Source organism: Aspergillus fischeri, genomic scaffold, assembly GCF_000149645.3.
Source record: "Aspergillus fischeri NRRL 181 1099437636264 genomic scaffold, whole genome shotgun sequence".
Classification (NCBI taxonomy): domain Eukaryota; kingdom Fungi; phylum Ascomycota; class Eurotiomycetes; order Eurotiales; family Aspergillaceae; genus Aspergillus; species Aspergillus fischeri.
In genome coordinates this window covers 3,645,970-3,666,578 of record NW_001509762.1, presented here as the reverse complement: position 1 = coordinate 3,666,578, position 20,609 = coordinate 3,645,970, and the positions used below count along the sequence as shown (strand labels likewise).

The 20,609-nt window shown below is 51.0% G+C and overlaps 8 protein-coding genes across 8 annotated transcripts; 3 read left to right on the top strand and 5 right to left on the bottom strand.

Annotated features, from left to right (window-relative positions):
- Positions 1-285: 285 nt before the first annotated feature.
- On the bottom strand, positions 286-3,160 carry NFIA_084560 (DNA ligase (ATP) CDC9; the record flags this gene model as incomplete). The annotated part of the gene is made up of 6 exons (XM_001260400.1): positions 286-831; positions 888-1,118; positions 1,172-1,441; positions 1,496-1,886; positions 1,962-3,008; positions 3,123-3,160. The coding sequence occupies 6 exons, from the start codon at positions 3,158-3,160 to the stop codon at positions 286-288; spliced, it is 2,523 nt and encodes an 840-aa protein (XP_001260401.1).
- Positions 3,161-4,023: 863 nt separating this feature from the next.
- On the top strand, positions 4,024-7,626 carry NFIA_084550 (uncharacterized protein; the record flags this gene model as incomplete). The annotated part of the gene is made up of 2 exons (XM_001260399.1): positions 4,024-4,056; positions 4,108-7,626. The coding sequence occupies 2 exons, from the start codon at positions 4,024-4,026 to the stop codon at positions 7,624-7,626; spliced, it is 3,552 nt and encodes a 1,183-aa protein (XP_001260400.1).
- A 394-nt stretch (positions 7,627-8,020) lies between these two features.
- Positions 8,021-9,286, bottom strand: NFIA_084540 (translation initiation factor eIF5; the record flags this gene model as incomplete). Its single annotated transcript, XM_001260398.1, has 1 exon — positions 8,021-9,286. One exon carries the CDS (start codon positions 9,284-9,286, stop codon positions 8,021-8,023), a length of 1,266 nt encoding a protein of 421 aa, XP_001260399.1.
- Positions 9,287-10,751: 1,465 nt separating this feature from the next.
- On the top strand, positions 10,752-12,648 carry NFIA_084530 (bifunctional hydroxyethylthiazole kinase/thiamine-phosphate diphosphorylase; the record flags this gene model as incomplete). The annotated part of the gene is made up of 7 exons (XM_001260397.1): positions 10,752-10,851; positions 10,910-11,086; positions 11,144-11,279; positions 11,344-11,757; positions 11,805-12,181; positions 12,231-12,331; positions 12,382-12,648. The coding sequence occupies 7 exons, from the start codon at positions 10,752-10,754 to the stop codon at positions 12,646-12,648; spliced, it is 1,572 nt and encodes a 523-aa protein (XP_001260398.1).
- Positions 12,649-12,950: 302 nt separating this feature from the next.
- Positions 12,951-13,739, top strand: NFIA_084520 (putative isochorismatase family hydrolase; the record flags this gene model as incomplete). The annotated part of the gene is made up of 4 exons (XM_001260396.1): positions 12,951-12,981; positions 13,042-13,057; positions 13,114-13,164; positions 13,217-13,739. The coding sequence occupies 4 exons, from the start codon at positions 12,951-12,953 to the stop codon at positions 13,737-13,739; spliced, it is 621 nt and encodes a 206-aa protein (XP_001260397.1).
- Positions 13,740-13,854: 115 nt separating this feature from the next.
- Positions 13,855-15,638, bottom strand: NFIA_084510 (uncharacterized protein; the record flags this gene model as incomplete). The annotated part of the gene is made up of 3 exons (XM_001260395.1): positions 13,855-13,910; positions 13,974-15,368; positions 15,437-15,638. 3 exons carry the CDS (start codon positions 15,636-15,638, stop codon positions 13,855-13,857), a joined length of 1,653 nt encoding a protein of 550 aa, XP_001260396.1.
- A 976-nt stretch (positions 15,639-16,614) lies between these two features.
- Positions 16,615-17,622, bottom strand: NFIA_084500 (SGNH/GDSL hydrolase family protein; the record flags this gene model as incomplete). Its single annotated transcript, XM_001260394.1, has 5 exons — positions 16,615-16,748; positions 16,806-17,196; positions 17,248-17,326; positions 17,381-17,420; positions 17,484-17,622. 5 exons carry the CDS (start codon positions 17,620-17,622, stop codon positions 16,615-16,617), a joined length of 783 nt encoding a protein of 260 aa, XP_001260395.1.
- A 753-nt stretch (positions 17,623-18,375) lies between these two features.
- Positions 18,376-20,123, bottom strand: NFIA_084490 (putative MFS transporter; the record flags this gene model as incomplete). Its single annotated transcript, XM_001260393.1, has 4 exons — positions 18,376-18,508; positions 18,580-19,324; positions 19,375-19,801; positions 19,869-20,123. The coding sequence occupies 4 exons, from the start codon at positions 20,121-20,123 to the stop codon at positions 18,376-18,378; spliced, it is 1,560 nt and encodes a 519-aa protein (XP_001260394.1).
- Positions 20,124-20,609: the final 486 nt, after the last annotated feature.

The window sequence follows — 20,609 nt, the reverse complement described above, 5'->3', positions numbered from 1 at the left end:
CAGAGAAGGTAGAAAGTCCGACGGGAGCCCACTCGCCAAGACATTTTGATGATGACCAGCCACGCTCGGCCTCATTTTTGCCGGTACCTATCTCTCTACCACTGATAACATTGGCCTGTGGTCTGCTGGTCATTGGCTACTTTCGCATAGAGTAAGACAGTGAGAAGATAGCTGTACGGGTTGCTGTAGGGAGGAGTTCAGCGGATTACAGAATAATTGCGCATAATGCAATAGAGCCACTAATGGCTACTTCATTGACTGTCCTACAAGAGATACAAACTCCGTTCAATACTCAAAGTCATCATCCACACCTCCTTTGCCGGTGTTTTCTTTCAGGACGGCCTCTTGCTTGCGATACATCTCTGCCACGGCTCTCGTGGTCGTCGCCTGCTCAGGCTTCTTGTCGTCGCGTGATTTGATGAACCGTGGGAAGCGAAGAGAAACGCCCTTTCCACCACCCGTGGTTCCCACGAATTCATCGGCGGCAGCCTTATATCGAGGACTCAGGGTCAGATCCGCTGTCTTCACCTCCCAGACCAACCGTGGTTCAAACCACACGTCGGGTTGATCCTTGGGAACATTGGAATGCGAGTAGAATGGTTTGGGCCGGTCTATCGTTAAAGGCGAGAGTTCTTTATAGAGCTCTTCCAGAAGCGCTTCTGAGAACCCTGTGCCAATGTTGCAGATCGTCTCGTAAGTCTGTGTGCTTGAATTGTATGCAGCCAGCAGGAAAGCTCCGTAGACAGAGGTCCGCTTGCCCCGGCCATGGTAAGCACCAAGCACAACGAGGTCAAGGGAGTCTCCAACGCCTGCAAGGTAGTCTTTCTTGACCTGATAGATGTCAGCCGGGTCACAAGCAGGATAGAAGTAGGCATAACGAAGAATACCTTTAGCCAATTCCGACTTCGTTTACTGGGCTCGTAACCACTCTCTTCCGTATCCAACATCTTCACCATCAGCCCTTCACATGACGCTTTGACACTCTCGTCCAGCAGATTCTGGATCTCTTCCAGATCATTCGTGTCGCCATGCTGAGCGAATTGAAATTCGCCCTCGACGACCTCGAATGAGCTGTGCAGAAGCTCGCGACGTTCGCGTAACGTCTTCTTGACAGTAGGCTAACCGCAAGTCAGTCTTGAAGATTGATACAGATAAACTACGGGGAGCTCACTTCGCCATTCAAAAACAAAAGGTCAAATGCAAAAATGCAAACTTTGACCTTGACATCCTCTGCTTTGACATCCTTCCGCTTACGAGTCATAAGCTGTTGGAATGGTAGAACCTTCTTGTTCACTGTGTCCCAAGCCACCGTCTCACAGTCCAAGACAAAGCTCTTCACTCCGTCCTTGACCCAAGTCTCGAGTTTGGCCAGCACATCAGGATACTTCTTTGACAGGTCTTCCGAGTTTCGTGAAAAGATCGCACTGAGACCCTTGGAATCCTTTTGCAGGGTAGCTTTTGCCCCGGGGTAGTGGTGAACGACATCGGGCGCGACGTAATGGATCTGAGCTCGTTCGCCATCATACTTGTACTCGCAGGTGAAATCCTTTCCTTCAAATCGGTTCAGCACCTCGGTGATAGACTTTGTAGGTTTGGCAAGCATGGGCTTGATCGGAATTCCCGGTTGGAGCTTGCAAACCTTGGGTAAGTTGAACAGGCCATGCTCGAGCATTGCAGGGATGATGACTTCGTAAGCGGGTAGCTCACTGTATACCGTCTTAAGGACAGCTTCACCCTGCGCCATCTTCTCGGGAGAAGGTGTCTTTTCGCCTCTGACAGCAGCCTCATGGGCCACCACCGCTTGAGCAAGAGCCACGAGGACTGTCTTTTCTGCCAAGCCAAGTCTCAACTTGCCCTCCAAAAATCGGACGATGAACTTGGCTTCGCTGGCGCCTCCTTTATCCTTTGTAATGTCGACACCCTTGCCCCCTTTGCCTGCCGTTGCCGCATCGGCCGCAGACAGAAGCTTCTTGATCGCGGAGATCTTCTTATCTTGAGACCCCTGGCCCTGAATTTTGGCAATAGCGATCAGACCTTCATGCACCCCTCTGACGGTCAAGGGCTTGGGTTTGAACATGGTGGGCTGGTTTGATCGACTCTTGGCAGCTACCAGGCCCAAATCGCCAATCTCATGTTGATCTGCTTTGATCACAGCCAAACTACGCCCTGTACTTTCGCCGATTGCCTTCATGATGAACGATTCGCCGATACCCAACTCTATTCCGGCATAGTCAGCGGCTAATTTGTTGATCATCAGTTGAACCGTTGGAAGAAGATCTTGTGGCGTCAAACGGAGGACTTGGCGGAGGAAAAGAGAGCAATGGGCCAAAATGATCAGTCGCTTCGTTGTCATCTCGATAAGAGAAAATGTCGTGCAGAGAGCTGCGTAGGGAACGGGTTCACCAGGTTTCCAGTCAGGATACGGTTCCGTGCCGGTCGCTTTTAACGTGGCCTGCACCTTTTCCATCGTCTTCTTCATCATTTCGGGCTTCTCGTCTTCTTCTTCCTCTTCGCTAGCGGTCGCGACCTCTTCTTCTTCCGAATGCTCCGCTTCTTTCTCTGGTGTTTCCTCGCCGGATGCCTTCTTCAAGATGGCAGGTGGTGAGCTTTCCTTGGCCTCGGCCTTGCCAATTTTAGAGCTCTTTGGTGACGGCGACTTTCTTCGTATGGCGGGAGCCGCTTCGGCCCCTCGTGAGCTCTTCCGGCGTCTTTTCTGTACTGGTTGAACATCCGAGTCACTTTCCTCGTCGCTGCTCTTTTCCCGTTTAAGAGACTTGGAGCCTGGAGAACCGTTCGTATGAGCCACCTCTGTCTCCGACAAATCCTCCATTTTTACATCTTCGCTATTTGTCGGCTCCGACTTCGCTTCAGCGATGCCGGAAGATTCCTCAGCTTTCGCTTGTTCGTCGACAACATCGCTCTTCTTATCTTTCTTGTTCGAAAATGACAAAGTCGTTTGCTTTTTTGGTGCGGTCTTCGGCCCCTCTGCATTGGAGCCGAAGAATCGCCTGTGGTGCAACCATATTCGTCAGCACAATCAAGTTGCGTAAGAATTCGCCATGCAGAGTAATCGGTCCATCTAAACAACGCACCCGAGGGTCAATTGAGAGTCTCGAACATACCCCAACGTAGCTTGTTTCCTACCCTTAGAATCTGCCATTGTAGGTAGCGCAGTAATGGCAAAAGAGCGATGAGTTATGGAAATGACCGGACGAGTGGCCCCAGACAAGAACAGGGGTCTGCTGTAACCAGTGAATGTCCGCAATGAAGTGCGATGTGAAACTCTAGCTTTTGGGGTAAAGGCGACAGGTCCGCGGCAATAATGCGATACAGGCGCAATGGATGCGGAGATGCGGAGACTGGTCATAGGTGTCGCAGCGACACTTTCAAAGTCCTGCACAATTTGACATCAAGTAATTTCAAAAGCAAAATAACATACAACCATGGAGCTCAAAGTCCATTAAATAGGCCCCATTATGCCTTGCGGACTTGATTGTACAATTAAGGCAGCAACCTCTGCCGGCAGCAGGCAGCCTTTCGCAGGAACGCGACGTGTAGTGACGCGAGACTAGTAGAGATCACGTGCTCTATAGTAATGCAACACCACGAAGCTTACATCGCAATAAGAGAGTTTCAATGGTCAAACGATGACTACAAATGATGACACTATCGCATCAATAAATATTACTCCAGAATTCAGACGTTCTGCTATGCGTCTTTTGATCGAACTCGGTCATGTTCATCGTGCTGCGAGGCAAACATTGCAACTATATCATACACACCGCCTGTGAAGTAGCGGCAGAAAATGCGGGCAGAAGGCGGAGAAGCAAGGAAACAGAGGTACAAGAAGCATACACTCATTCTCATAGCCCAGCAACTCACTCGAAATTCTCTATATTTATCTGCTGCGTGAGGAGCAAACGGCTTCATATTCTCTGTCTCTTCTATATATACTGCGACAAATTGGATGGCTTAGACGCTATTCAAACTTTGTCAATCGGCTTGGAGCTGTAGCTGGGCCTGATGGAGACCCAGCGGCAGGAGTCTTTTAAGAAGGTGACCAGCTTTTAGGATGATACATGATAGAATGCTAATCCCTTTTCATAGCTGCGTGCTCCCTGTGTTGAGCTGAGCTCAGTCGGTCTTGCCTTCCGTGGACGTCAGAAAACCCCCAACGATGTTTTCCAAGCCCTCAGTCCGGTCTACAACGTCCTCACTCAACTTGCCGATCAAGATGCTCTGGACGAGAAGCTAGCGGAATATGCCTTTTTCCCTCTCTCGCATATCTTCAACGAGACTCAGAGACTTCCCGCGCGGACATTGGAACTGGCTGTTAATTGTCTACGGATCCTGATTGCGAAAGGATGGCGCCGGCACCTGTCCCCTCAGTTGGGCAAGCAGCTCATAATACTGCTGACCTTGATCGTGGGCGGTGCACCGAATAAAGCCAGTGGAGGTCAGTCTCTACATTCGCAGCCCGTGGAGCTCGGTATCGCTTGTTTCAATTGCTTCGCGGCTATATTCAGTGTTTTGGAAGGGCCAAAGGCAAAGCAAACAATCTATCATGAGATTGGTACAGCCACTATTGTCGACCAGGCTGTGTACATACTCCTCGAAGGTGTTTCGGATGGACCGTCGGACGAATTCTGTATGGCTGCTGCAGAGGCACTTCGAGCTCTGTTCGATCGTATCACCGATCGGGTAGTTTTAGCCAGTATCATGCCGCGGACGGTTTCGGCTCTGACAAAGGTCCTGAAGCCGACCACTCAGATACGCCGCTCTTTCAGGGTAGTCTCGATATGTCTACAGATTCTTACTAAATTACTCCGAAACGTTTTGAACGACCAAGTCACGAGTTCGGTCACCGAAGAGTCGAATAAAACCCAGCAAGCGGACAACCAGCAAGCAGAAGACAGGGTAGTCCTGGATGGATCTTGGTTGAAAGCAACGACTACGCAAATTAGGCTGGCTCTCGCGAACATAATTCAGATAAGACGTCATGAACGGCAGGAGGTGCAGGCTGCGCTTTTGGACCTCTGCTCGATGGTCATAGAGGACTGTTCGGCTACCCTCCACGATTCGATACCTCTCATGGTAGAGACGATTGTCATCCTATCCATATCAGAAGAATCACCCAATCACGCCTACACTACTCTGAATCACCTTGCTACCACGTATTCTGTTGTATTGGATACTCTCAAGGACTCGCTTCACACCTGGGTCGCTGCTTTTCCGAGGACTATGCAAGGCAATGATGAGACAGCCAAGCAATGGGGAATCAAGCAGATATCAACAGCCTTCCAGGTACTTTCCCAGGTTCAGTCGGGATCTGATATTCTCACGAGTGCTCTCGCATCAGGCTTGTGCGATAGTGTTGCTGCTACTGTCAACCAAGCCTCCAGGAATCCTTCGCCGGTGAATCAAGAGATGGTTGAGAACTTAAGTCTGGACGTTCTACATCGAGACAATCGGTCATTGACGTTTCCCTCTGTACTTCTGGGCCACCGCAGTCAGCAGCAGACTCTCAAGGATCTTCAATCGATGGTCGTTCGTCTCAATACCTCCGAGTCTGGAAGTGAGATTACAAGGTCCATCATCGGTCAAATACACCGCGCCTCTGGAGATGCAGTGGTGGCTCCGTTCTGGTTAGCCCTGAACTTTTTGAAAACTGGTTCGCAGTTCACGGGCATTCTCGACGATTTCATATCCTTAGATCATATAGAAATATCGGTCCAGAGTCTAAGCAGTAAGGCCATGATCGAGGAGCTATATTACTACTCGTTGCCTCTTCTAGATCAACCACTGGCGGAGACCTCCAGGGATTGGCGAATTTCTGCTCTCGCACTGGAAGCGGTTGCTCTTCAAGCACAGCAACTCGGAGAGGCATTTCGCCCGGAGCTGATGGATGCGCTATATCCAGTTCTCCAGCTGCTCGCATCAACTAACTCTAACCTTCAGAGGCATGCTATGGTATGCCTTGACATACTCACCAACTCTTGCAAGTACGAGGATACCAGCACCATGATCATTGAAAACGTCGATTATCTGGTGAACTCAGTGGCATTGAAACTGAATACCTTTGATGTCTCACCTTACCCGCCGCAAGTCCTCTTCATGATGGTAAAACTGTGTGGTTCTCGATTGATTCCCTATTTGGATGACTTGGTCGACTCAATGTTTGGCATTCTGGATATGTACCATGGGTACCCCAGACTTGTGGAAACGATGTTCAAGACCCTGGCTGCCATCGTGGAGGAAGGCACAAAAGCCCCGTCACTTCTCGCAATTACCAATGGCGAGGTCAAGGCTGTCGACCATCGCAAGCGGCAGTACCAGAGACTGCTGGTGTCCACCCTGGCAGAGGATTTGGCTGCCCGTAGAACAAAGCGAGCCAAGTATATGGATGAAGACGTGGAAGACGATGAAGAAAGAGTGTCACATCCGAACCGGCCCTGGAAACCAGATACTGAGAAGGTCGAGAGCTTGGACGCTGACAACCTCTCCGACATCTTGAACGCGGATGAATCCGAGGAGCCACTTCCTCCTCCTCGAGAGCCGGAGGATGAGGAGAAGCCGCTCAGTAAATCACACACGATTCTTCTACACATTGTCAAGTCCATACCCTCGCATCTGACTTCTCCTTCGCCCTACCTTCGTCGCTCCTTACTCTCCGTCCTAATTCAAGGCTTCCCAGCCCTGGCGCAGAACGAGAACAGCTTCCTGCCAGTCATCAATGATCTATGGCCTGCTGTTGCATCAAAGATCAGCTTTCCGTCTTCGTTATCCAGCGACTCGTCCTCGACCGCTCTCATGACGAGGGACTTGTCCACGCCGTCTACCAACGCTGTCAACAGCAGCGGCACACGCAAAATCGACGAGTCCGACTTCAAGGAGGAGACATTCGTCAGCACTGCCGCCTGCGAAGCCATAGAAGTCATGTGCAAGACAGCTGGCGACTTTATGGCATCCCGCGTCGAGGCCGAATTCCCCCGCTGGGAGCGCATCTATCGCCGCACATGGGACAAAGTGTGTCAAGACGCAGAAAGGGCACTCGAGCGACGCGCTCACCACCAATCCGACAAAACACCCTCATCCGAGACTCTCACACCATCAGAAACCCATCTCTCCCTACCTCTGTCTCACTCTCTATCGTTAGTCATACCCGGCTCCGGCTCCAGTACCACCTCTGGCGCTCGCGCCTTCACACCACACCATACCCTCTGGCGCGCCCAGCTCTCCCTATTCATCACCCTCCTCACTCACGTCCGTCTCCCACTATCCATGGGCGACCAAATATGCGAGTTCTTAGCCGACTGGATAACACTCTACGTTGGCTCAAACTACTACTCCCAATTCCATCTTCAAGCTACTGTTTCAGCCTCTGATATACCCACTGCCCAACGTGCCGAGCTGGAGCCCGTCGAGACTGCCATTCAGGCCATGGAGACCTGGAATGCGGATCTGACTTGGTTCCTCTTCCAGCAGCGAAAGGCGCAGGCAATCGCGACGTCGAGTAGAAGCAAGGCGGGTAATGTCGTGCCTATGATCAGCGAGATTTCGGAGAATCCATTGGAGTCTTGGTCTTCGTTGGCAAACCGTTTGAAATTCGTCCCGGTGGTGTTCTAATTTGTATAAATAGAGGTCAGATGCACGGAGTAGATGACTTGTCCCGCAGGAACAAATCTATGTGACGCCCCAGGGGCAGACAGTACCACTGCAATGCGTGCTGTCGGCGTGTGAGTAGTCTACGGTGTGAGATGTCTACAGCGGGATTATTCTACAAATGGAATCTACAAATGAGAGGAATATTGAGGAGAGATATCTGTTATTCATAGAGAGGTAGTGATGCAGCAATCAGATTTAACCTCAAATCAACGGAAGTGTTTGACACGATTGTTGTGCACTCTGTGAACTGAATGAGTGTGGATATAGCTAGGTTATGACCGAAATTGGCGCATTGTGTAGAAAGAAGCAAGTTCCGAAGGCATCCCGAACTTCACAAATAGACCGAGTAGCCGATTTACTCGTCATCCTCGCTTTCCTCGTCATCGCTCTCAGCATTCTCGAGCCAGTCAAGGAAGGGCTCAGCAGCCTTGCGAACCTTCTTGCTGGTCGACAGGTCGACGTACTTCTTGCTGGCCTTGGAACCCCATGCCTTGAGCACATCCTCGGAGACAAGGTCGTGCTGGTAATAACCCAAGAGGACGGCGGGAACCAGAGAGATTAGCTCAGGGTGATCCTTGCCAAGAAAACGCTCGGTACCGCCGAGGAAGGCCTTCTCGTGGCGCTCAGAAGTGATCATCTTCTTCAGGAAAGCAGCGCGGGCGGGAATCTGCTTGACAATCTTCTCGTCGAAGATGGTCTGAGCAAGGACAGCAACAGTCTTGTGCTTGTTCTCAATACCGAATTCCTTGGCCTTCTTGTAGATGTCGACATCGCTAACGGCAGTGACGCCGCCCTTTTCAGATGCGGTCTCGAGAATCCAGCTGCCAAGCAGATCGTAGGCAGACGGTCCATCAGGCTCTCCGTCTTCGTCGGCATCCTCAAGGACGAGGGAGCGCTTCAAATCGTCAGGCAGCTCCTTGGCACGAGCTTTGACGGCCTCCTCAGAAACGTCAACAGCCCATTCGTCGTCCTCAATGTCTTTCTCAGCCTCGAGGGCCTGAGCCTCGGCCTTAATACGGCGAGTGAGTTCATCGTCGCTGTTGGCTTCCAAGGCAACATCCTCGACTTCACCGTTGTCGGAGTTGCTGTCTCCAGGGCTGACATTGTCACCGTTGGTACCCTCCTCGGCCCTCTTGTTCTTGCGAGCTCTTCTGGCGGCCTTGTCCTTCTTCCCTCCCTTGGTAGAAGCACGGTCGCGGAGAATGAAGGTGCTCAGCTTCAAACGGGGATCAACATCGGTGCGCTGACCACAGGCCTTGCAGTCAAGGATGATCTTGTCGTCCTTGATGATGACATCCGTTTCAGGATTCTTACATTTCTTGCAAAGCACAAACTTGGAGATGAAGCCATCGAGGTAATCCTGAAGCTTGGCAGCATCATGGGCGCCGTTGATAATCCAGCGATCATCGGTGGGCTTGGCGTTAGCCTGAGCACCGAGTTCAAATCCGAAGTACTTAATCACATAGGACGGAGGACGGCTCAAGGACTGAGCGACCGAGTTCAGGTTGACAACCACAGTCTTGATACCGTTACCCTTGCCTTCAATCTTAGACTGGAGGCGCTCCATCTTGTAACGGTAGAAAGGATCGGTGACATCACGACGAATGTTGACGGTAGCCATTTTGACGGTTGTTGAAGATGATTATTTTTTTTCACGAAACAGTGAGAACGAGCTGCTTGAAAACGAAGCGGGAGGGATTATGGACCAGTGATATCTTGAAAAGACAAGACATGCGTAGCGAGTTCCTCGACTTTTGAAAAGTAGTGGATGGTGGAGAGTTAGAATCGTTTCGACTAAACGATTTCACACAGCAGATGGAGCAAGCCTGGGGTTCAGCCACAGGACTTTGAATGTATACTACAAGGTTTCAGCTCGGAGCGAAACTGTTGCAGCTTGAGCGGCAGGTGGTGTTCGAAATCTCTGACGCAGGACGAATACATAGACAAGTTCGCGACCGACTCTTTTTCTTTGAGTGGCTTTCTCCGGTAGTTGGGAAAGAAACCAACGGATGGTTCTTCTGAAAAGTGAGAGGCAACTAAAGTCAGACCTCGAACTCGTGGTGGCGGACGGTTGACCAAAGAAGACCGTATCAAGAAACTAACCAGTGGCTTTTCTTCGATCAAAACGAGAGCTGACAAACTCAGATACGTTTAACAGCTGAAGCGTGTAGCTTGGACGAGATAGCAGCGTTGAAAGCCGGTTGAAATAGATGATGCAGAATATGTAGATGGATGAGAAGAGTTGAGAGTTGTGTGCGAGAGTGAGTGAGAAGAGAAAGCGAAACGAGGAAAGAAGACGAGGGCCAAACAGAAGGAAAGGCTCGGACCCGAGGTGCCAAGACTCGCTGAGAAAAATTTCAAGGTTGCTGACTCAGCACTGTTGCCTTGCCTCTTCCGGATCACCGGGATACTTCTTCCGAGGGCACGTGTTCCTTCTCATCTTGATGCAGGGTCACATGATCAATGTCTCAGTCTCCCTCAGGCAGAACAACAGGACGTTCCATCACTGTAAGAGTAAATGAAAGCAATATGTGACTACGGAGGAATTATACGAGGCCTCTGCATCATTTGCAGATTTGTTAACTACCAGTTCATGATTCTGTGACGAGGCTGTTGTTCTGTGGTTGTGTCACTCATCTATATATGTATCAGCCCGAGGGTTCATTGTACAGATTGTTCCATTGAGATCAGTAGCAGCTATCATGGACGATACTCAGTGTGGATGTAGCTTTGAATACCAGAAATTTCATTTATCAAGAGCAAACTTGATGGCTGAATCGGAGTACAACCTCGACACCTGAGTTTGACCTCACCGGGTGTCCCCACACGCTTCCAACGTCATTTGATGCTGCCTCTGACTCTTCCCGAGTCCTCTGATCTGGACCACGGGAGAGCCAACACCAGCGAATTCCATATTGTGGATCACTCGCATAAAAGTTACTTTGTGTAAGTATGCTTCTACATGTACAACTCTCTGTTCTCGGACTCATTTGATCTCATATCAATCTCAACCCCTCCTGCCCCTCACTGTTCTGTCTGCCGCAAACTTCTGGCTCCCGGCCATATGCTGACAACGGCAATAGAAAATGCCTTTAGACCTATCAGTATACCTGGTCACAGACTCGACCCCAGCCATTCTTAAAGGCCGGGATCTGTGCACTGTGGTAGAAGAAGCCTTGAAAGGAGGTCAGTCAATGTCACACTTGTCTCGCACAGCAACATCTCTGCTAATGTGTTGCGTCAGGTGTGACTATTGTGCAATATAGAGACAAAACGAGCGACACAGGGGATTTGATTCGAACGGCTAAAGAGCTGCACAGAATCACCAAAGCTTATGAAGTCCCACTGTTGATCAACGATCGTGTAGATGTCGCCCTCGCTGTTGGGGCAGAAGGCGTCCATCTCGGGCAAGACGATATGTGTACGACCCATGGCCTCAGGTGACCGCTATTGATCCGTACTGATACGGTTGTTACAGACATCGAGGAGGCGAAAAAACTGCTTCCCAAAGATGCTATCATCGGAATCAGTGCGTCTTCTGTTGAAGAGGCCCAGCGAGCCATCGAGGCGGGTGCCGATTACCTGGGTATCGGAACCATGTTCGCAACGCCGACGTAAGTTGCTATTTAGACGGATGATCCATGGATGACCTTGTCATGATTTAATCTGACTTGCCAGTAAAACGAACACGAAACACATCCTCGGAACAGCGGGCACGCAGGCAATCCTCGACGCTATTTCCGACTCTGGTCGAAAGGTGGGGACCGTCGCTATCGGCGGTATCAACCTCTCGAACGTCCAGCGTGTGATGTACCAGTCCAAAGCTCCCAGAAAGGGCCTGGATGGTGTCGCTATCGTCAGTGCCATCATGGCAGCTGACGACCCGCGCGCTGCGGCAGAGGAGTTTGTCAAGCGTATCAACAGCCCACCCAGCTTTGCATGGGAACCCAAGGCACCTCGAGCGAGTGAAGCTGCAGCACTGGTCGAAGAGGTAGCTCAAATAGTTCAGAAGATGGTCAAGGCACACCCTTTGGTCCATAATATGATTAACTACGTCGTGGCCAATTTTGTTGCTAATGTTGCTCTCGCAATGTACGTCTGCATTTGAGTCATTATTGATTTATCTAATTGGCTTGCAGGGGCGCCTCCCCGATCATGTCACCATACGGTGAAGAAGCAGTCGACCTGGCCAAATTCGACGGTGCTCTTGTCATCAATATGGGAACCTTGTCGCGGGAAAGTATACCGAACTACCTCCAAGCGATCAAATCGTACAACGAGCGCGGAAATCCTGTGGTCTACGACCCCGTCGGCGCCGCTGCGACCCAGGTCCGACGTGGGGCCGTCAAGGAGCTTATGAGCGGGGGTTACTTTGATCTTATCAAGGGAAACGAAGGAGAAATTAGACAGGTGTCAGGAAGCAGTAATGCGGTCCAGCGCGGCGTGGACAGCGGACCAAGCACTCTTGACGGACAAGAGAAGGCCAGATTGGCCCGCGACCTAGCCAGAAGAGAGCGTACGCTGCACCGTCCTTCCAAGTGGGATCTAGTTGCTAACCCTGACAGGAAACGTCGTCCTTTTGACCGGCGCCGTCGACTATCTAAGCGACGGCGAGCGTGTGATCGCTGTCGAGAATGGCCATGAATTCCTTGGACAAGTCACCGGCGTACGTCCAATACTATCCTTTCCTCAATCTCTTGCTAACTCAAGGTACAGACTGGTTGTGCCGTGGGAATGGTATCCGGCTGCTTCCTGGCTGTGCACCCCTCCGACAAGCTCCTGGCCGTTCTGTCAGGTATCCTGATGTACGAGATTGCGGCGGAGAACGCCGCGTCGAAAGACTACGTCCGGGGACCGGGAAGCTTCGTCCCGGCGTTCCTGGACGAGCTCTACGCCATCCGGCAAGCAGCTCTAAAGGGTGACGACAGCTGGTTCTCCGGACGGGCAAAGATCCAAGAGATCAAACTATTCCAAGAACTTTAGTGTATATAGACGATGTATCCCGTATACCCGTTAATAAAAGCTGTGATATTTGCAATACATTCAGCCGTCTGACTCGGAGATAACTACCTAGAACTGTTTCTGTTGAAGCCTGATTTCTCGGGCGAAAAGCTTCCCCGCACTGGTCCGATTTTCCCCGCCATATTCCTCCGCAGCAAGAAACAGCGGCCTCATACTTTTTCATATGTCACGATTATTCCATCCCGTCTCCAGCTCACAAAGCAATTGAGATTCTCAACCATCCATCTAGCAAATAAACTCGAAAACACACTAAGCAATTTACAATGGCAGCCATCTCACGAGCCTGTCGGATCCGTACGCCTGACTCCTCCCAACTGACATTCTGAAATGCTAACAACAGGGTACTGTCCACAGGCAATCCAGCCTTATTGTACGCCTCCCATGTCACCAACAGATCAAAAGACAACCCTCTAACAGCACAAACAGCATCTGCGACCTCCAAGAGAAATTCCGCGCCATCTACGAGTTCCCGAAACTGTACGCCTGGCCTACACCCCTCATCCATTCGCCCAGACTAACAAACAAACAGCATAACAACAACCACCAAACTCCTCAAAGCCTCCTCAGCACTCAACATCCCCGTCTACGTGACCACGCAAAACCGCCCACGACTAGGCGACGTCGTCTCCGAACTCCAACCCTACCTCTCCACGCCGCTTGTGCGCGCCAACATCGATAAGACGCTTTTCTCGATGATCACGCCGGAGCTCGATGCGCTGTTGCCGAACGCGAAGGGCGGGGAGACGCCGCTGGATGTTATCATTGTGGGGATCGAGACGCATATCTGTATTACGCAGACGACGCTGGATTTGCTGGAGCGCGGGCATAGGGTGTATGTGATTGTTGATGGGGTGAGTAGCATGAATAAGGAGGAGAGGGGGGTGGCGCTTGCGCGGCTCCGGGATGCCGGCGCGATTGTGACGAGTAGTGAGGGGATTTTGTTTGAGATATTGGGGGATGCGGGCAGGACGGAGTTCAAGGCTGTTAGTGGGTTGGTGAGGGAGACGAAGGAGGAGACGAGGGAGGCGATGGAGGTGTTTTCGAAGATTTGATCTCTTCTTTTCCTTTCTATCGAGTCTAGATATATGTATGAATGGACATGGCCAGAAGGCGACGCTGCATGTGCCTAAAGATATATATTGATTGCTAGTGGTTGACTCATTTTGTCTACATACGGGCCTTCAATCCATGTTCCAAAAACGCCATTTCCCTTCGTCCAATTCCTGATATAGTTCATTTAGGCATTGTTACAACGCGTTTAGGCGGCTGGGATGAATTAAGCCAACCAAACGCAGAAGCCCCGCCGATAGGATTCGGAGCCAACTGTTTGCCAGCCCGGCTTTCGTCTGGGGACGCTCGGGAGGACGTCGGTTGAGGAGACGCTGCGGCGTCAGTACCGGCGCCGCTTGACGCTGTTGGCACCCGTGTAGAAGACTTGGTCGGCCGTAGAACTTTCATCGTACGGCCCCGAGATGGCTTGCTCGCGCCGGACGATGCCGGGTCGATTTTCGTCTCCCGTCTCCATGCGCTCCAGACACCTGCAGTTTCAGGCTTGGCGGTTTCGTTGGCCTGAAAGTCGATGGCAGAGGTGGACTTGCCTGGATCTTCCTGAGCTTCAGCAACAGGAGACACGTCGTGAGAACCCGATGAATGGGTCTTTCGACTTTCATCTAGCTCTTCGGTGGATGCCCTTGCGGTAGTAGACGCAGAGGTAGATCGTCGCGATCGACTCGGATCTCCGATGACCCCAACTCCGGAATCGCCGCTCACATCTGTCGGCCCCTTTTCCAAAGCCTGCCTTGTCGAGCGTTCAATGCGCGAGCAATCTGATGCGGTGCAGAGAGACTTGAACACAGAGTCATCCTCCGGCCGCACTAGGGGAATGGAAATCTTATTCCTTTCGTCATCTACCATGATGATCTTGTCCTGAGAGAACAAAATGTCCGCATTATGAGAGCGAAGAACATCGCTTCCGAGGATAATCTGAATGGAATGATCGTTGGGATCCATATCCCGAACAAGAAAGCGGATAGTCAGGGTGGGAAGCTGAGGAACCGGGCTGTTGGGACGAGACGAGGCCTGGTGAACGCTGGCCTCCGGGAGATACATCGGAAGCTTGATGAACCGTACGCCATCCTCCTGGGTTACAAGATCTTCCAAGCCGAGTTTCTGCACCATCGGATACCCAAGTGTCGAAGCATACGATCCAGAACAGGCAGCAGCATACAGAAGCGAGTCGTTTGAGAAATTTGTCGTCAACCAACATCGAATAACACACGGCACAGGGCCTAGGAGGAATAGACCCGGCGGGGGTATCAGAGGAGAGCCGCCGACGGACGAGCCCATTATGCGACTCGTCGTCTCCAGCCCTAAACTATTCGTCCGAGCCGAGTGGTGTGAATGGCCTGAAGAACTCTGTCGGCCATCAGACCGGTGGGACAGTGAGCGTTCGGTGAGTGGATGGCTTCCCATGCCGCTCCCAGTCCTCAGCGGCAGCTCGCTGGTAGATCGGCTGGCTTGCCCATAGTAACCATGAATAGCACTTTCATCGAACCGGACACTATTCGCTCTGGATGTCCCTCTTCTCGGTTCGTCTTCGCTCTCGAGACCCATTGGATTCGCCATTCCGTGGTGCTGGCCCTGATCGAACCCTTTAAAGGCGTCAGCAGGGGCGTGAAAGACTGGATCTTTGGAGTAAAACAATTAATATCTGCTATGGTACCCTAAGCATAGGAGGCGAGAAACGCACCTGTTGAAATGTTACCCCCGATAGAAGTCGGAAACGGTGACAAAGGACCCCAAACACTTCTCAGCCTCGCATCCTCATCCCTCCGCCTTTCCAGTCGTGCAATCCGCTCCGCCTGCTCAAATTGCGCAGCGTGAAGTTCCTTGAGCTCCTCAAAGACGCGCCAAATGTCGTCGCGCGAAGCAAAAGGATACTGAGCGTCCATGTCCACGCGGATGGAAACCTGAAAGAGGTCTTCGACGAGCGGCGAAAGGCGACAGACGGTTCACGCAGAGAGAAAAGACCGAATCCTGCAATCACAAGCTCGCTTGCTTAGACCAAAGCTTCGTATATCGTCTGCAATACTGCTCGGTTCTCCGATCTTGTGCACGGGTAGTGTCAACTGGCAGCTGGCTTAATCCTCGGACTCCTCCTCCCTCGTATGCTGTGAGACGGCCGTAAGGCCGTCCACGTACTTGCTAGTTTCTGATTTTCGTGTATCACTTGTCAGAACATACAGGTGGGCCGCGGGTTCTGTACGGTATAAAGACGGATCGTAATGTGGTCAAGCGGGCGGCGTGGAATCCGACAGAAACAGATGGCGGAATGGATACTGTGTAGGCAATGGCACAGTCAATGGTTAAGCAATTAGCAAAGTGACTTTCGAAGGGTCTGTGATTCTATTGTAAGACGATTAGAGCGAGTTGTCGATTTTTCACGGATGGGATCTACGGTTGAATTGGGGTTCTCGCAGGCAGAACGGGGTAGTTGGGTGTTGGAGAGAAACGCGTGTGTTTGCAGCGAGCGCCTGGATTGGAGAGAAAGGAAGTTATAGAGGACTTTGAGAATCTCGATGATGATATACAGGTTCTATCTCGAAAGATATATGCGTCTTAGAGCACGAGGTGTGTTATGGATAGACGACTGATGATGACGGAGTAACGAAGCAAAGGGACGTGGGCAGTGAGGGGATCACAAGTCCGCCGTCCATCACTTAAACCGGCAACGGTCTAGACCGCTTTTATTCTCCTACAGCGTGCACAGTCCATGCCAGTGCTTCTGACATTTGATCAAACTCATCAATATCTGTGACCAATCATTGCTATGATAACATTTATATATGATAATGAGCCTTTCTACTGATCGTGCCAGCTTTGGTGTAGGGTAACTACACGGATCGCTTCCAGCAGATCATTGCAACATCATTTGGGAGCCTCCATCCACCCAGGAAAGACCATCTCGAGCGCCTCGGGGGCTTGATCAGGCCACTTGGCTGTGATAGTCTTCATCACTTCTTCATACATGAGCCGATAGCCGTCGCCGGTAAAATGCAATCCTGTAACATATTAAGGTCAGCACGAAGCGCCTATATGAACGAAAACTGGGATCGAACCATCCGTGAAGAAACTCTGCAGCTTCTCATTGTTAGGGGCGTCTCTGGACCCGATCAGAGGTTCTCCCTCTTTCCAACCAGCCGCAGTCATGAACGCAGTCCAGAGATCTACCACTGCAACCCCTAACGAGGCGGCGACCTCGCGGGCGGCCTCCGAATACAGCTTGGTCTGCTTGACTGTCCTGCTGGGATGTGGCGTGTCCTTTGCGATGTCAAATTCTTCCAGTTGGTATTCGTTCACCGGTGGCGGGGTCAGGATCAGTATCCTTGGGTTCTGAGCAATTGTCGCCGGGTGCTGGATGATCTTCTTCAGATTTTCTTTGTAAGTCTCCACTGGGACGTGCTGGTAGTGTCCAGGGACGGCCGCATCATTTGCTCCGAAAAATATTGTCTAGAACGTTTCAGAACCATGCCTACTACTTCAGCGAGCAGGGTGCCATACCATAAACCGAACAGTAGCCGTCTCTGGTTTGGGGAAGAACTTGGGAAAGACCTTGACCGCATGCGCGGTGGTATAACCACTATGCAGGAGTCAGTACACACATCTATGCAAGCTGCAAGTTGTAAACACATACCCGAACCCGCGATTGATCACGTCCAAGCGGCGGCTGTAGGCTGTGGAGAATCAGTATCGGCAATCCATTTAAGTCGCATGCCCTATAGACAGGGAAATCTTACCATCCTGAAGAGCAGGCTGAAAACCGAACCCCATACTTTGATCCGAAGACATTTGCGTAATCGAGTCTCCAAATAGGACGAACTGGTCGTACGGCTTACACAAGGCCTCCTCGGCCGATTGGGCAACCCCGTTAGACATGATGCCGACAGCGGACAGCAGACGCGCAGACAATCAGATGAGATTCAGATCAGATTCAAATCAGTCACTAGAAACCAATAAGGTAGCACACAGTTCAGTTTGCAACAGTTATTCCTCACGAGGACGAGGCACTTCTTATGACCACTGGTGGGGTTGAATCTCGATGGATCTCGGCCGCTTATCGGCTAGTCTGGCTAAATTGATTGAACCGTAGCTTAGCTGGAGAACTAGCTATGCTCTATTGGATACGGAGCTTCGGAGGCAGTTTTGGGGTCAAACTGTCGTCCCTTTTCGTGGATTCATAGGTCGATTCTTATTGGTCTCGGCAAAAAGGTGTTTGTCGGCCTGGGATTATCCACCAACAGCGTTCTTCCATTCTTTGTATACATTTCTCGGGGTGTTGACGCTTCAGGTGAATAGATGTCTGCAATTGATAAATATTTCTTTACTTATCCTCTAGAAGCTAGTCTTTGCGCTTTGAACGCCCACGCTCTGTTTGATATAGATTTTGCTTCTTACAATGCGAATTGTGCTCTTTAGCTGATATATTTCTTTAGTATATGCATCCCAGATCGGATCATTTCCTCGATTACACACAAGACCATGATATGCATCATAGCAACCACACGATCCAGACACAACTTGTGGATAGCTAATAAAATAATTAGAATATGTACATCACTGCGTAGATTTTCGTTCTCTCGGCTGATATCCATTTGTCAATGCAGCAGCTATAGATGGACAGAGGAATCCTTAAGAAGCATTACGCCATTTCTTTCCCATGACATGGAGCAGAACGGTGAAAAGGAAGCTAAAGACAAAGAGAAGAGAACTGGTGACCGCAGAACTAGCAGCGACACCAACATTAGTGAACATGTCGGGAAACCTATCCACAAATTAGCCATCGTCCGGAGATCATGACTGCGTGTCCAGCCAGCATGGAGACAGGAATCTTACCAGAATGGACCGATGAAGCCCCACATCTGCCGAACGAATGTGATAAACACTCCAACACTGCCGGAGTCCCGAGGATAGTTGTCAACAGCATAGGTGATAGCCGTCGTTGTCACCAGCTGATTGCCAAAAGCCGCAATGGCAGTGCCAACGATAGGAGAGACAACCCAGTGGCCTTCGGGTGCCTGCTGCGTGCAGACAAGGAAGACGATCGCACCGACGATTGTCAGAATGACGCCGGGATATGTGAGCCAGAGCCGATACTCGGGTTCGGGTCTTCTCTGAATACGACGAGCCCGGTGGTTCATCCAGAAATCTGATAGAGAGCCACCAACTTGTTCTCCCAGAATCGAACCGATGATCACACCAAGGAATTGCAGACCAAGTTGCTCGGCGTTGAGGCCAAACTTCAGTTGCAGAAGCTGGGGAACTTCCACGGTAATAAGAACGCTACCGAACAAGAAGACCATGGCATACACGATAGCAGGAATAAACACGCGGGCATGCTTCACCAGGGTCAGAGGGTGATAGAACTCGCTAAATCTCAGAGGAGTAGAATCGATCCGGCGGAAGGATAAGTATTGACTTTTGAAGTCTGCAGACAGACTTTCCTCACTGCCACCCAGGTAGAGGGTTTCGGGACCAAAGAACAGATAAAGAATGAACTGAACGCCATTGACGATGGCAAGGACCCAGTAGATCCAGCGATATCCTACACGATAGGCGACGAACCCAAAGATAAGCGGTCCTGTCCGCACATTAGCGAAGCCCAGACTACTTCCAAAATGATAAACGCACCGACTGGGACGCCCAGCGTGACCATCAAGGTCCAGACGCCCATGTACTTGGCTCTCTCCTTCTTGAAGAAGGTTTCCGTCACAACAGCACTCCCAATCGCTGCGGCGGGTGATATGAAGAAGGCTACCAAGGCTCTGCACGCAGCCATGGATCCATATGTAGGGCTCTTGGCACAGCCGACATTACAGATTAAGCTGATAATCAACGACAGGAGAAAGATGGGTCGACGTCCAAACCGGTTTGACAATGGCTTCCAGAACAAAGGAGCTCCACCCAGAATTGCAATCTGGAGAGACGTGAGATAGCTGGCGCTCTGGACGGATTTCCCGAATTCGATGGCAATGTCTTCGTATGCTGGCGTAATGGATGCCGCTGTCAGGGTTGCCATGCAAGCATGGAATGCCACAAGGACTAGATTGAGCACTTTCTGAAAAAGGAGACATAGGTCAGTCATTTTCCGAGCGACGGAAAGATAGGGGCAAAGGCAGTGATACCTTCCAGAGAGGCCAGTTGTATGGATCGGCATTTGATGGGCTTGGAATAGGATCCAGGTCAAGAGTTCCATGGCGTTCAATCAAATATTCTTTGTGAGATACAGAAAGACTGGCAGCGGCAATCTCTGCCTCTGTAGCATGGATGTCATCTGCTTTCTCGAGACATTCGCTGTCTGTTTTCTCTGAGTGAAGAATAATCTTGGTGTCCGGGGCTGAAGGCGGGCGAACGTCCTCCGCCATTTCGATGGAGGGCATGGTATCTCTGTCCCCGAGGGAGAAATCTTGAAAGAGCGAAGTTTGGGGCAAGGTGGAATATAGTAGGATGGGTCAAGAAGAGTCTACCCCGGACGGAGGAAGACCATACGTTTATAGTGCCCCAGAGTAGGACGGGGGTACGCTACTTGAGGTTCCAGATGAGATGATAAGCAAAGTGCATGAGTCGTGGGGACCATTCATTGCTTTGAAACCCGGGGTTGGGGGAATCTGGCGCTCTGTCTGCACTCAAGAGGCAACCCATCCGAGAACATAGCAGATTAGAGACATTCGTGGAGAGGTCTGTGGGGATGAATCCCCACAGACACCAGGGGGAAAGTGAGCTCCGTGAGCATCTAGTTTATATCGAGCTTGTGGCAAATAGCCAATTATCGTCCCAAGTTGTCTCTGTTGGGCGAAGTGAAGAGCTCGATCTGACGCCAGACGATTTCATGGGGGACTTAAGCTCAGGAGTCTTCCTGGACTGGT